Below are 14,105 nucleotides of genomic sequence, written 5' to 3' on the forward strand. Positions count from 1 at the left end.
CTTTGTGTTGCGCGCAAAAATGTCTCGAGAGTGAAGGAATTGAAGAGAGAGTTGTGAGGGAAAAGAGCTGAACGAATGTATGCGTGTCTCTCTCTCTTTGTTTTACAAGCTGCGTTTTGTGTCTCTCTCTCTCTATTTCTATCTCTTTCTTAGTAGTACGTATTTATCTAAACCCTAGATATAAAGTTCCTTGTTCGTATCGCCAATAGTCTGGTAACGGACAGTCGTTGTCGAGAAGGTATTGTACACAGTCGGGGTGGTTGTTCTCGTGCGCGGAGCGTACGGCGCGAGAGTCCCAAGGCGCTTTGGCGGTTTCGTGTAAGTACTGCAAACAGTCCAAGTGGCCGTTCATGGCTGCATTTCGACACGCAAATTCGTAATATTGATCATACTCACGCTCAACAAGGTATTCGAGTATGTGAAGATGACCATTTAAAGCCGCCCAATTGGCAGTATTCGAATACCAAGGCGCTTTGACTTCTTCGCGTAAGTATTTGAGTACCTCGAGATGACCGTTTTCGGCAGCATATGCACACGCCTCCTCATCGATAGGATGCTCATTTGCAACGCAATACTTTACCATTTCCAGATTACCTTGTTCTGCGGCCGAACTAATCGTCCCTGCACCCCAATCACACTTTTTCTCCTCTCGCGCCCACTTGAGCAACTCGAGTTTATTCGTTTCAGCAACTTCGTAGCAGAAATCTCTTTCTTCATCTATCCAGTCTCTCGGCCACAACGATTTATTCTCCCACGCTACTTCCAAAGTCGATATCGACGACATCTCTCTCACTTTAAACCTCTCTTTCAACTCCCACGTGCGAGATGATCTCTTCACCAACTTTCTCGTCTCTGTATTCACTTCGTACAAGAATTTCACATCGGTCGCATTCAATCTCGGAAGAATGTGTTTGAAACTTATATCGTCGTTATTCACGATCAAATCCCACACGTCTCGCTCCCCAATCCGTCTTTTCTGCGCTCTCGTTCTCGCACCTCCGGACATGATGTCTTTCTCTGTCGTCTTTTAACGTTTCATGTGTTTGGTGTTAAAGAAAGAAAACCAATGGCGTTTTGACTGCTGAAATGCCGCACTTCGTCTCTTCACTTTTCCCCTAAATGCGAAAGAGAGAGACGCGCTTTCTCTCTCACCATCTGTCCATAAAATCAAGCGTCGTCGCGCAGAAACACAGAAAACGTTATTCGCCGTAGACGCGTCGATCTGATCGCGCAGAAAAAGAGAGAGAGATGACGGACGAGGACGAGAAGAGAAGGAAACAAAAGGAACGATTGGAACGAGTGAAGATACTCTTAGAGGCGAAGAAGAAGAAGGAGATGGAGGCGAAAGATTACGTAAAGAAGAGCGAGAAAGGCGAGGAAAAGAGCGGTGATGTGAGAGGTATCGGGGCGAACCCGAGTTTTTTAGCGCCGCGCGGCGGCAACAACAACATGAACAACAAGAGAAGCTTTGGGGAGCGATTCGGAGGAGGAGGAAGGAAAGGTGACGATTCTGTCGCCGCCGGTCTTCGAGTCGGCGAAACCGGTGGGAATGGTGCTCTTAACATCAACGACGAAGAAGGAGAAGAAAAGAACGACGACGACATAGACCCTCTGGATGCGTTCATGACGAAAGAGATACACCCGGAAATCGCGGAGAAGGAACGTGCGGAACGAAAGCGAGTCGAACGAGAACGGGAGGAGCGAGCGAACATGGACGAAGGGAAACAGAGGAAGATATTGAAAGCGTTGGTGAACGACTCCGACGACGACGACGACGATGGGAATAACGAGAATAACAATAGCAAACCGAATGAGATTATATACATTCCAACGAACAAAGTAAAGTTGTTCGTCGGCGCTTCCGGCGAGAATGTGAAGCGAATGCAAAAATCGAGCAACTGCCGCGCGCAAATAAGGAAGAAAGCGAAAGCGATGTACGAAGGCTTTTCCGGGCAAAAAGTCGTCTTAATCAACGGCGACGAGAGCGACGAGAACGAAAAAGACGACGCGAAAACGTGCGTGGAGTTGTACGGCGACAACGAAGCTGTCAGAACGTTTAAACTGTTACTCGAAGACTTGTTCGCTCGCGCCAAGAAAATGAAAACTGAGAGTCGCAAACAGGACCGCGATCGGCAAAAGGAGAAGAGGATGCGAGAAAAGCGCTTGTTTCACTTGCGACACGCCGCAGATTACGAGCGTCTCGGCGTTCCTCTCGGCGCGCCTCGTAAAGAGATTGAAAAAGCGTACAGAAAGTTGATGCTCGCTTTACACCCGGATAAACACCGCTCGAAACCAACGGACGACCGCGAAAGAATCCAACGCCAATACGACGACATGCGCGCGAGTTACGACAAGTTATTAGCCGTGGACGAAGAGAACATTCAAGAGACGAAAGTGTTGGGAAAAAAATCACACGAAGATGAGTTAGAGAGTTTAGTTCCCGAGGAGGAAAAACGAATGGACGAGTTGAAAAGAAAAATCGAAGAGGCCAAGGCGAAAGTTTTGTCGTCAACCGCCGCGACGAAGACGCGTTTTACCACCACCAGTTGAAAACGAGATACATAGCAGAGTAGAAATATGTTAGAATTGCGTAGTAGTAGAAGAGTAGTAGATAACATCATCAAAACGTTCGCTCGATGCTCGTATTCGTTAAACTTCATAAAAACTGCCGAGGCAACCTTCTCCACATTAATTAAACACCTTGACCTTTTCTACGCTCCGAGCGAAGAAAGAATTAAACAAAATGGGAGGATGCTGCACCTGCGTCGGCCGCAAAGGTTTGTGGTACGTCTGGGCGTTTAACGCTTTAATCGCGTCCATTTTCTCCATCATCGCCGTCTCCCACGGCGCGGTCTTCGACAAGATCATCGTCAACAACAAATCCGCGAATGCGATGCTCGACGGTGCCATCGCGTGCATCTCCTGCTCCGTGTTCTTAAACATCGCGTACCTCGTCATAACGGCGCTGATTTTGTTACGGAAAACTATAGCCCTGAATGGTGCCGGAGCCGCGTTTGGGTTTATGATTGCGCTGTCGCTGATGATGTTCTTTAACCAAATTCAGGTATACGATTTGTGTTCGTTTCTCTCTTTCTCTCTCTCGAGCGCTTTCTTACTTCGGCGAATACATCACAGATGTCACGCACATAAATGCTCACAAAATCACGCATTTCCTCTCACAACAGGTTGGATTCTTCCTCCAATCGATTCACCCGTGGATTGAGGAGTTCATCGCACCAGCTGCCGGGAAACACTGGACGTCCGAGGACGACGCGACGCACGAAGCGCTCGTCGCGTTTGCCTATTTAAGCGGATCGACGTACGTCGTATTAACGTTCGTTTTATTCTGCGGGAGCGGTGGGTTGCAGAAAAGCATGATGGACGACGGACCGAGATCGATTGAGTTAGAGCATAATAACAGTAGTAATAATAACAATACCAACAACGCTTAGCGTTAATAGCAGCGAATACATGCACGGCGGAGAGATACCTATTTAGTAAGTACTTGTGACAACATTCTTCACTCAAACAAGCACACGAACCACACACGAAACACTCACCTATTTCTGCCACATCATGCCGCCATCTTTCCCGACGACAGGGACGTTTAAATTGTTATCATTCAACAAACCAAACGCGTTCATTTCTCTCGAACGGTCTCCGTTTTTGAAATGGTCCGCGCAATCAAAGGCGTTCGAAACCGGGAAGTTTTCCCACGTCGTGCACCCGAATTTACCGGTATTTGATGACGATTCAGACGACGTTAAAGGCAAGAGCGATCGTGATATTATTCCTCCTCGATGCGTGAACATCGCCGAGGAAGAGCGGAACGCGTTCGGGAGTGAAGCGAAACACGTGCAGACGTTAAGCGCGTCGATGTTTCACACGGAAAAACAGTTCAAAAAACAGGTGGAGATGGTGTCGTTCGGATGCGAGAACGTCAGTCACGTGTTGTTCGTGAGCGGAGACGAGAAGAAAAAAGAGCTGGACGCATTGAAAATGCTTAAAATTGCGACGAAAATGAGACGAGATGGGGACATTCCGGACGAGATTAAATTCGCAGTCGTGGCCAATCCGAATACGGAGAACGTATCGGCGGAATATTTAGAGGAGAAAGTCGCGGCTGGCGCGGAGTTGATTATCACGCAGCCGTTTTTTGATTACGAGCGTTGTCACGAGTGGGTGTCGAGTGCAAACCGGAGAGGCGTGTTGAGCACCACTAATAGCGGGATCAGTAATAGCAATAGCGCATCGTTAGTCATTGGCGCGTGCGCGCCTTCGAATAGAAAAGACGTCGAGTTTTGGGCCAAGCTCGTCTACGGAGACGATCAATCCGCCAAAATCCTCTCCTCGCCGAGTTCACCCATAGCCAAACTCGCTCGAGAATACGAACAAAAAGAGAGAGAACTAACCACGGCGTTATACAGGGACTGGATTTTTGAACGGTGCGAGCTGCGAGCGGTTGCCGCGCTCGGTCACGCCGCGAGCTCCGGCGTTCACTTCATGCCGGTTACGCGAATCGGATACGACATCGTCAAACATTTAGCGAGAAGAACGAGAGAGATGGAGACTATGGAGGAGAACGCTTGATGGCTTTTTCGAGCTGGCCGAGAGAACGTTTGTTGTAATTGAATTCATGTAGTAATAGTAGTTGGAGTAGTGATAGTAATAGTTGTTGTTGTGCGATTTTTCCTCTGCGCTGCTTCATTTTTTTGACTGCGGATACAAAATAAATGAGAACAGACGAGAACGGGGGGCGTCTTTATCTCGTGTATTTTCACACGAAATTGCTCGACTTCCGGTGCGCTTACGCCAGCCTCTCTTTTCTCCCTTCCTCTCCATCTTTCTCTCTCTCTCTCTTTCTTCTTCTTTCTCTCTCGCGCGTAAAGCTCGTTCCTCTACATTTTAGGGGAAAACTAACACCTAGAAAGAAGTTTGTACTGACAGTTTACTTTTGTCTCTCTTTGAATCACACAAAACAGCGAGCAAGAGCTTGAAGCGATTGCGAATTTATGTGGATGCACGCTCCCGTTGAAGTGGGTTTCGATACGATCGTCGTTTGGTGGTAGGAGCGGCGATGATGATGCGCACAGCAGCAGAAGCGAGAACGAAGAGGAAGAATCCACATTCAACCCGATTCGGTTGGTATATTTACCCTCCGACGTTGTCGCGGAGAAAATCGCTTCGCGAACATCGCTGGTAAAATACATCGTGCACTTGTGGGGGTACGGGACAAATGACGAGGAGTTGAAAACGAGCGTGAGAAAAGGTAAAGACGAGGCGTGGTTGGATCAGTCGATGACGTATAAGTTGACGTGTTGCGACTTTGGCGCGACGAGGAGCAACGAGAAGAGCGAGGTAATGCGGAGGTTATCGAATTTAGTACCCGGGGCGTTTGAGCCGCGATCTAAGGTGAGCTTAGATCAGCCGAGAGTTGAGTTTTTATCTATGGAGGTGAAATCGACCGTTCAAATAGATTTAGGATTCCAGGGCGTGCGGATGTTTTTCGGACGCGTCGTCGGTAAAGACAAATCGAGGAAGCATTTGAACTTGTTAGATTTGAAGAAACGGAGGTATTTAGGACCGACTTCTATGGAAGCACACATGTCGCTGATTATGTGCAACATGATTAAAGCGGAGAGAGAAAGGGGTGGACCGGTTTTAGATCCGTTTTGTGGAACCGGAAGCGTTTTATTAGCCGCCGCGGAGCTCGGGTGTTTCACGTGCGGCTTTGAAATCGATCCCAGGGTGTTGGAGTTTGGTAAAGTAGACGCGAAAACGGGGCAGAAATTGGACGTGATTACCAATTTCAAGGACTATGGGTTCAACAAACCGATATTTCTGATTCGTGGTGACGTGCACAAATCACCTCTGCTTAAAGTTGTAGAAGATGAAGTAGAGAGTAGGTGTAGAATTAGTGGCAGCAACGGCGGCGGCGAAAAATTTGCGCCGTTAGATTTAGAAAAAATAGAAAAGCGCATCAAACAGATGGAAGGTGCTTTCCAAGGCATAGTTGCCGACCCGCCTTATGGTATACGCGAGCGCGGTCGCAAATCTCAGTTTGGGGGCAAACGGGGTAAAACGGAACAAGACATGATAAACATCGGCGAGCGATTCGACAATCACATCCCGTCCACGGTGAACTATCCGCTATCCGAAATTATGGACGATTTAATGGATCTTTCCGCGAAAACGTTACCGGTTGGTGGACGCACGTGCTTCTTTCTCCCCGCGGATGTGCAACAAACGAATCCGGAAACGGATTTCCCTTCTCACCCGTGTTTACGGGTCGTCGCGCACTCTTTGCAAAATTTTTCGCCCACTTGGGGGAGACGATTGGTCACGTACGAAAAGATCGAACCGTTTGACATACACAAACACTTAGAAAACGTTCGCACGCGTGAACACCTGCGTCGAGTGCTTGAACAAGACGTAAACTACTTGGATCTCACCGAGCGCGTAAAAAAATTCGTCTTTGCGGACGAAAAATCCAACGAGCGGAAAAAAATCCAGCGCGATATCATTCGCCGGGCGTGCAAAGAACATCGGGAAGGCGTCACGTTGGACAGAGAAACCATCCTTGAACGTCGCGAACGAGCGAAGTCGCTGAAAGAAAAAGACCAGGGCTTAAAGAACAGAGGGAAGAAGACTTGAATGTTCGTTGTTGTAATCATTTCTTTATCGATGTTGTGTTTGCAACAATCGCGTCCAGCTTCTGTTCCAGAGCAGCCATCTTGGACAGCACGTTTGAAAAACCGTTCACGATCTCTCTCCTCAGCATCGCCGCGACGTCTTCTTCCCGAATCTCGTCGTCTTTTCTCTTCTCTTCTCCTTCTCCGGCACACTCGAAGTACACCTCCTCTTCTTTCGTCGTCGTCGTCCTCGCCTTCTTTTCCTCCTTCTCGTCCTCCTTTCCTTCTTCTTCTTCTTCTTCTTCTTCAACTCTCCTCCTCTTCGAACCGACACGATTCATTGGCGTCCCGTTTTCGTTCCACATCGACGCGTCGTGCCACTCTTGCTGCTCGAGGATTTGCATCAGCTCCCGTTTACTCATTCTGTGCATATATTCTCAGCAGCAGCAGCAACAGAGAGAGAGAAAGACTGCAGTATTTTTGACTTTTGTTTTCCCCAAATGCTTCATTTTTCCCCTACTTCTCTCTCGTATTAGTACACACCGCTTTCTTGTCGGAGGATGACGACGACGACGCACGTACCACACGCGAGAACGCCAGCAGTAACTCCACGACAGATGTCGTCTTTATTCGCCTCTTCTTCTTCTTCTTCTTCTTCTTCTCGTCCAGCGGTTCGTTTTGGACAACACAAACCCACGGGGAAAAGAAGATGTGAGTCAGCAGCGGCGATAAAGATACGGTCGGAAAACGAGGACATGAAGCATCCTCATCCGCTCTCTCCGTGCGTTTCAGAGTTGAGCGGTACCAGGAGGTATCAACAACAGTACCAGTTTCACGAAAACGCGGACGGTGCGACCATGCGATATATGGATAGGTCGTTCCAACTCTTGGGAAAATTCGTCCCACCAGCGGGTCTGTTGTGCCTCGTGTCCATGTTTTGCGCGACGGTGTTTAGCGTTTTTTTTGCCGCTTTGTACGTGTTTAAAGAAGTCGTTTCTGCGTGCAGAAACGTGATGAACGCGTGTCAGGCGGTGATACGATCGGCGGATGCCATCGAGAGGGCGTGCAGCTCCGTGACGACGACGACGGCGAATTTGGATACCACGACGGGGAAGATTGACGCGACGGTGGTTAAGATTGACGTGTTGAGCGAAAGCGCGACGAAGGCGTTGTCAGATGCCGGAGTGATTCAGAAACGGGTCGCGGATTTACCGAAAGATGCGAGCAATACTTTGTTGGATGCGATTAGCGCGGTGAGCGTTCCAGTCAATCAGAAGTCTGTGTTGCCGAGTAAAGCGGAGTCGTTGGTCGGGACTTCTTCGCCGGAGGAGGAGAATGCGAATAAGAACACGAACACGAGCATTTTAGGCATGAATATCGACGGTAGACGAATTGGCGCCGGTTGGATTGGTAGCGATAATAATTACAGATTCCACTTTTCTGCGACAAACACTTTTAGCGTAGGCGAGTACGTCGCCGTGAAGCGAACGAATAATTTATACACGTGGGGCGTCGTGGAGAATAACGAAAACACGGATCCGTCGTGCATGCCGGACGCGAATTGTCCGGTTGATGAGAGCGTGGATGCGGAGAAAACTGGTGCGACGTGCGATTGGCCGCCGAAGAAAGAGGACGCGGTCGGTGTAGACGGAGGAAGGGGAGGAGGGGGAGCCGAGCGAGATTCGTTCAAAGAGGACGAGTTGAACTTCTTCGAGCGCGTGAAAAAGTTTGCGTTACCGACCGGTTTGGCGCCTGGACAAGTCGAAAAAGAATACAGAGTTGTCGTCGAAGTTTCCGCGACAGTGTATCGGTATAAAATTGTCCCCGCTTCAGAATTAGGCAAGCGTTACTAATGTTGTTCATTTTTTGCTTTCAATACACATCCTACTGCAGTATGTCCGTGCGTCTATTATTCTAAATTGCTGATACTATATAAACTTTACTTTATTCTTCCGTATTGATGGGACACAAAAACGAAAGCATCGCTTGGTTCACTACTCTTTGCGTGTCGTCGGATGGGTGAACTTTGTCTTCTTTGGGAACTTTCGCGGTTAAAATCATCTTGTTTGGGTTCCCGAGTTTGTTGTGAATGGCGTACCCGTCGATAACTTTTACGCCGTTCTTCCTCGCTTCGCACATAGCGTGCTCGTGAAATCTCGCGACGTACTCGCCGTTTGATTTGTGTTTCTTTTGCGAGTTAAACGTGGACCTCCACAAAAGTGTGTTGGAAAAACCGCACACGGATGGCGAAAATACGCGCATGAGTTGCGACAGCCTACTGGCGTAAAACATTTCGGATTCGTACTCCGTAAATTTTGGTTGAAGATGCGCGCGGTTTCGTCGACCACCCATTTTCAAAGGAAACTCCGACTGACGTTCACGAATCATCGAAGGAAGTTCCCATAAGCCACTGTTCAAAACTATGACGCTCGGTTGCGTTCCTGCCGGCATGCGACCGCGTAAAAGTGAACGCGCTTGCGTCGCGAACTTTGCCTCGTGGTCGCCGAGACCAAAGTGTTCATTTTCTGTCGTCTGTTGCTCAAAGTTTGCGTCGTTTACAGCGGTAAACTCTGGCACCGGCCATCTATCTTCGACGTAGTCGTGGTTTAAGACGAAATCGGCGCACGTCGCCGCCGCTTTTACCACGTGGTTTCCCACTAAAAATCGTAAACTCAAAACGAGGACGTTATCGTAGTCCTTCCTATCGATGAGAATAACGTCCTGGTCTCGCTTGCGATTTTTTAAAGCCTCTTTTGACGGGTCCACGCCTTTCTTCCCCATGTCCGCCGGTTTCTTCCACTTTACGCTCGAAGCCGCGACTCGATAGCCTTGATCTCTCAACGTGTTTAGTAACGTCTTCCACTGGTGTCTGGTCGTCGAGTCGCCGACGAACATGAACCACGGGTCGTTCGCTAAATTTTCAATCCGCTTTAGTCGCTGCACTTTCCTACTTTCGCTATTCTCGTCGCCGCCGCTTGTTTCGTGAACATTCTTGTCGTGAAAATCGTTCGCTTTTACCGCGTTTCGTTGCGATACCGTTTCTTTCTTGTGCACCTCGACCGCTTTGGCCGCCGAAATCTTCCTCGCGCACGATCCAATCGCGTCATTATTCACTTCTTCCAACTGCCCAAACGCATATCCGTCACCGTTTTCGTGCGTATACCACGTCGGAAGTGCGTTTGTTTTCTCATCCTCCTCGGTTCTAAAAAAGCCGCTCCTCGCGCTCGCCGAAGCGGCGATGCCTAAAACTTCGTCCAATTTGCCGTCGTGAAAGTCCACGTCCGTATTTACCCCCGGCCAACTCCTCGCGTTCGCATTCGGAAATATCTCCAACGTTGGCACGTTCGCGCTCGTCACGCCACCACCCCCAAAACTATTACTCTTCGAGTACGCGTCGTCTCTTAAACATCCTGCAGACGACGACTTCAGCGTCTTGTTCGTAAACTTTGGCATCTTTCGCAACATCTTCTCGATGTCTTTCCGCAACGCCTTCTCGTACGATTTCGGCAACTCTGCTTTCATAAGCGAAGGATCGTCCGCGTTCGTCGCGGATTCTTCCTCTTCATCGAAATCCTCGTCTTGTTGTTGTTGTCTCATTACCTTCTTCTTGGATATTCCATCGATGCTCTCCTCCTCCTCCTCTTCCTCCTCTTTCCCTCTCGTCATCACGAAAACCGATTTCCAAAACGTCTCCCTCGCCTCTTTTATTTTATCCACGACGCCACCGCCGGAAAAAATCCTCGGCGCGTCCGTCCCGTGCGCTCTCGCCAACACCGAGTTGTATTCGACCACCGACTCGTCTCTTCCCGTCGTTTCGATGGCGAAAGATTCGAGTTTTTCCGCACCTTTCCCCAACAGAACGAAGAAACACGCGAGAAAGAAAAGACACGCGAAGAAGACCCAAGAGGAGGAGGACGGCGCCGCCGCTGCCCCCCGGTACGACGCGCCCCGGCCGACGAGGAGGCGCTCCATCGTTCTTCGTCTCGTCTCAAAGTCTCTCTCCCTTAGAGAGAGAGAGAGAGAGAGAGAGAGAGAGAACAGAGCGCTCCCTTGTGTTTTTGGGGGAAAAAAGTTTCTCTCTCTCAAAGCAGAGACGAAAACAGCATCGCATCAGACGCGAAAACGACAAAACGCGACGAGCGTAGTAAAAACGAGAGAAAGACATCACACGAACACAGAAGAAAGTGCGTTTTTTCGCATCCTCGAGAAACAACAAAAAGCAGACCTTTTTTGCTTTTTTTCACAACAAGAGAGAGAAAACGAGAGAAGAAGATTTTTTGTTAGACAAAAAAAAAAGATCAAACGCTCCACTAAAATCGGGGGTTTATATATACACACATACTCTATATTTAGATGACGAGCGCGACGACCGGAAAAGAAGAGAGTTGGGATCCGGAGGAGTACGCGATCACGCCGTCCTCGTTCGAGATCGTCGCGAAAGAAAAGGTACAAATCGCGAAAAAAGGAGGGAAGAATAAAGGAAATTATGATGATGATGATGATTACGACGAGCAAAACCCACAACGACGACGCAGAGAAGACAGAAACGCGATGATGCCGACGTTGAGCGAGAAGATGTGGGAGAAATTATACGGGAATACACCGAAGAGCATGGAGTCCTTAAACGCGCCTTGGCACGCTTTTTTGGGAGAGGAAGAAGAAAACGCCAAGGAGGATCGAGGCAGCGTCGACAACGGGTCGGGGAATCAAAACCAGCTGATGCGACAGAGGGAGAAGACTGATTCTTTCGCCGACGCAAAGGCGGCGCCGATTACTGTGCAGTACGCGAACACGATTGAAACCATGAGAACGACGCATAGTCATGCACTCGTGAGCAGCGGTAGTGGTAGTGGTGGTAGGAGTGATGCTTCGGAACGAAACAGAAGCGAAGCGAACACCGCCGCGTGGTTTCGCGGAAGGTGTTTAGCCGTGAACTGCGGCGAGGTGTGCACGGCGCAAGGGTATTTGTGCAAGTTTCACAGAGTCGCAAAATCGGTGATTTTGGAACGGGACAAGAATAAGGAGGAGGTGCGATGGTGTCATTACTGTAAAAAAGTCCAAAAGTTGAGCGAGTTTACCGAGGAGAGTAAGACGCTGTGCCACGCGAAGTACGTGTTGAGATGCAAGAGGAGCAAGAAGAACAGAGAGATGAGTCAGATAAAAAGACAAGAGAAAGCTGCGATGGAAGGTAGAAGCGGTGCGGCAATAATGATGACAAGCACGCCTACGACGACGGCGATGGACGAGCATTCGAGAGAGCAGACATCCAATACAACTACTACCGATGGGACGTCGTCGATGGACGTTGGCAGCGCTCGCTCGGGCGGAAGTGGAAATATCGCGAATATCGCGAATAACAACGCCGTGACGTCCAACGCGCAACATTATTCAGAGAAAAGAAAGAAGGCTTTGAAAAACAACCGCAAATCGAGGGAAGGCACCCCAGAGGAACTGATGATGTCGCCGGAGAATCCGTTCTTTGCCAACCTTCTCGAGGAGAACTTTTTATCTCCAATGGGTAATATGAACACGAATAACGATGAGTTCGACTGGACGTCTACGATCGAAATCACTAATCATCGCGTACGCGTAGACGCGCACCCGGCAGATTTCATGGTCGATAACGAAATGGCCGCTGCGGCGGCTGGGACGGCGATTGTGAATCCGAACAACGCGATCTGGAAAGAGTTGAGCCAAGCTGGTCTCGTCACCAACGACGATCATCAAATTGAATACGCTCAAATCGCTCCTGGATCGACGATTTTGTCCTGGCAAAGCTTCCGCCAAATTCATACGGCTACCAGAGAGGACTTCGTTATTCCGGACGATACGCTGAAGGAGAACGACTTCACGCGCGGCAAACCAGTGAGGGATTCGTCGATATTTTTGCGAAACTTTATGTCGTACTCTGGATTTCGTTCGCGCGGTGGTTCGACTCGCGGGCGCGCCTCGACAGAACAGGCAGTGCATGCGCGAAGATCGCGCGGAAATGATGGATCGATTGAAGTCTTCAAGACCCATCGATCGCACTTGGCGTGGGTGGAAGAAGCTGGAGCTCCGCTCGTTGCTGTCGTTGGTCGCCCATTCATGGTTCGTTTGGGTGCGGACTTTCGTGCAAACGCGATCACAGCTGTGCGAGCTTACGGTGCGTTTGGGACGAGAAAAATATCTGCCGACGAGTTCTCGCCGAGCGGCATCGCAACTTTCCCGGCGGAAACTTTCGCCTCCATGGCGAATTTCAACGGCACCGGTGGAGGTTTGTTTTGGATTCAGTTTGAAACCGTGGATGATCGTTGCTCGATTCCGAAACCTGCATTGATTTTACCAGATTTACAAATGGCTGTGGATACGCATCTCGCCTTGCGAAGTTTACGGAGCGAACACGCGATGCGTTGCGCCATTCAGGATATCGGCAGCGTACTTTCCTTCGCGGAAAGCGGGTACATGTACGAAGATGAGATGCGTGAGTGGTTACGAAGCATCATTCGCCAATGCGAACAATCTCCTCCGTTTCAAGACAATGCGAGATCTTTGATTGCTTTGTTGCAAACAGTCGCAGATGAAATAAAGGAACACGAGAAAGAAATGAAGCCAAAAGCTGACAGAACGATGACGAAAAACAATTATTCGGGCTCGTGCGAGGCTACGGATGTTCATTCGGATTCAGACGTGTTGTATTGGGTTCCAATTAACCCGAATATGCACGAATACGAAATTAATGACTACTTCGAAGAATGGTACGACGACGATATGAATGAGTTTCGATACGGCAATCGGTGCGCGATGATGGTGTACGGTCAGGTTGTATATGGCGCGTGTTTTCTTATCCACTTGTTTCGCTTGGCGAGTCTTTTTAACATCCATCCTTTGTGGGCGTTTTGGTGTAACGGCTCCACGCTCTGGCTCTCATTCAAAACTATTTTCACTCCCGGAGGAATGAAAGAGTATTCGAAGCCGAGATATTTCTATTTGGGTGTGTGGTGGTCGTTCTTCTGGTACGGACGAGTGGTCACGCCAATCATCATGAAGGGGCATGAGCATTTGGAACGCGCACGAACGATGTTGACCGTGTGCATCTTCGTCGCGTGTACGCTGGGATTTTGGCACTTGAAAACGCGCGACGCGATTGTTGGGCCAACTTTCACAGTATTGTTCTGCTACTACGAATTCATATACGCTTCGATATATTCCATCGTGCAAAATGAAGATAGGATGGTTCATATTCGAACTTTGCTCACCGAGTACGTGCTCGTTCTAATCGGAGCAGTCTTTACGACGTTGTATTTGCAAGTTGCCGCGAAATCCCTCGCACTTCGAAGGTGTAAAGCCAAAATGCACGAAGCGAGGATGTCTTTCCGGGGGAAAGTCAAAACAATTTAAGTCGTTCTAGATTCAATCCACGGATATATTCTGTCTCGCTTTTAGCGAATTGTGTATTAAAATTACTATGTGACTATAATATTTTTTTCCTTT

General features: G+C 49.0%; 7 protein-coding genes across 7 annotated transcripts; 5 read left to right on the plus strand and 2 right to left on the minus strand.

The window, feature by feature from the left end:
- Positions 1–163: 163 nt before the first annotated feature.
- Positions 164–1,006, minus strand: Bathy06g03650 (the record flags this gene model as incomplete). Its single annotated transcript, XM_007512702.1, has 1 exon — positions 164–1,006. One exon carries the CDS (start codon positions 1,004–1,006, stop codon positions 164–166), a length of 843 nt encoding a protein of 280 aa, XP_007512764.1.
- A 242-nt stretch (positions 1,007–1,248) lies between these two features.
- On the plus strand, positions 1,249–2,550 carry Bathy06g03660 (predicted protein; the record flags this gene model as incomplete). The annotated part of the gene is made up of 1 exon (XM_007512606.1): positions 1,249–2,550. The coding sequence occupies one exon, from the start codon at positions 1,249–1,251 to the stop codon at positions 2,548–2,550; it is 1,302 nt and encodes a 433-aa protein (XP_007512668.1).
- A 193-nt stretch (positions 2,551–2,743) lies between these two features.
- On the plus strand, positions 2,744–3,223 carry Bathy06g03670 (predicted protein; the record flags this gene model as incomplete). The annotated part of the gene is made up of 1 exon (XM_007512399.1): positions 2,744–3,223. The coding sequence occupies one exon, from the start codon at positions 2,744–2,746 to the stop codon at positions 3,221–3,223; it is 480 nt and encodes a 159-aa protein (XP_007512461.1).
- A 353-nt stretch (positions 3,224–3,576) lies between these two features.
- On the plus strand, positions 3,577–6,654 carry Bathy06g03680 (predicted protein; the record flags this gene model as incomplete). Its single annotated transcript, XM_007512637.1, has 2 exons — positions 3,577–4,533; positions 4,987–6,654. 2 exons carry the CDS (start codon positions 3,577–3,579, stop codon positions 6,652–6,654), a joined length of 2,625 nt encoding a protein of 874 aa, XP_007512699.1.
- Positions 6,655–7,249: 595 nt separating this feature from the next.
- On the plus strand, positions 7,250–8,485 carry Bathy06g03690 (predicted protein; the record flags this gene model as incomplete). Its single annotated transcript, XM_007512617.1, has 1 exon — positions 7,250–8,485. The coding sequence occupies one exon, from the start codon at positions 7,250–7,252 to the stop codon at positions 8,483–8,485; it is 1,236 nt and encodes a 411-aa protein (XP_007512679.1).
- Positions 8,486–8,576: 91 nt separating this feature from the next.
- Positions 8,577–10,604, minus strand: Bathy06g03700 (unknown protein; the record flags this gene model as incomplete). Its single annotated transcript, XM_007512769.1, has 1 exon — positions 8,577–10,604. The coding sequence occupies one exon, from the start codon at positions 10,602–10,604 to the stop codon at positions 8,577–8,579; it is 2,028 nt and encodes a 675-aa protein (XP_007512831.1).
- A 381-nt stretch (positions 10,605–10,985) lies between these two features.
- Positions 10,986–14,012, plus strand: Bathy06g03710 (unknown protein; the record flags this gene model as incomplete). Its single annotated transcript, XM_007512761.1, has 1 exon — positions 10,986–14,012. The coding sequence occupies one exon, from the start codon at positions 10,986–10,988 to the stop codon at positions 14,010–14,012; it is 3,027 nt and encodes a 1,008-aa protein (XP_007512823.1).
- Between the last annotated feature and the right edge of the window lie 93 nt (positions 14,013–14,105).

This window comes from Bathycoccus prasinos (genome assembly GCF_002220235.1).
Source record: "Bathycoccus prasinos genomic : Chromosome_6".
Classification (NCBI taxonomy): Eukaryota; Viridiplantae; Chlorophyta; class Mamiellophyceae; order Mamiellales; family Bathycoccaceae; genus Bathycoccus; species Bathycoccus prasinos.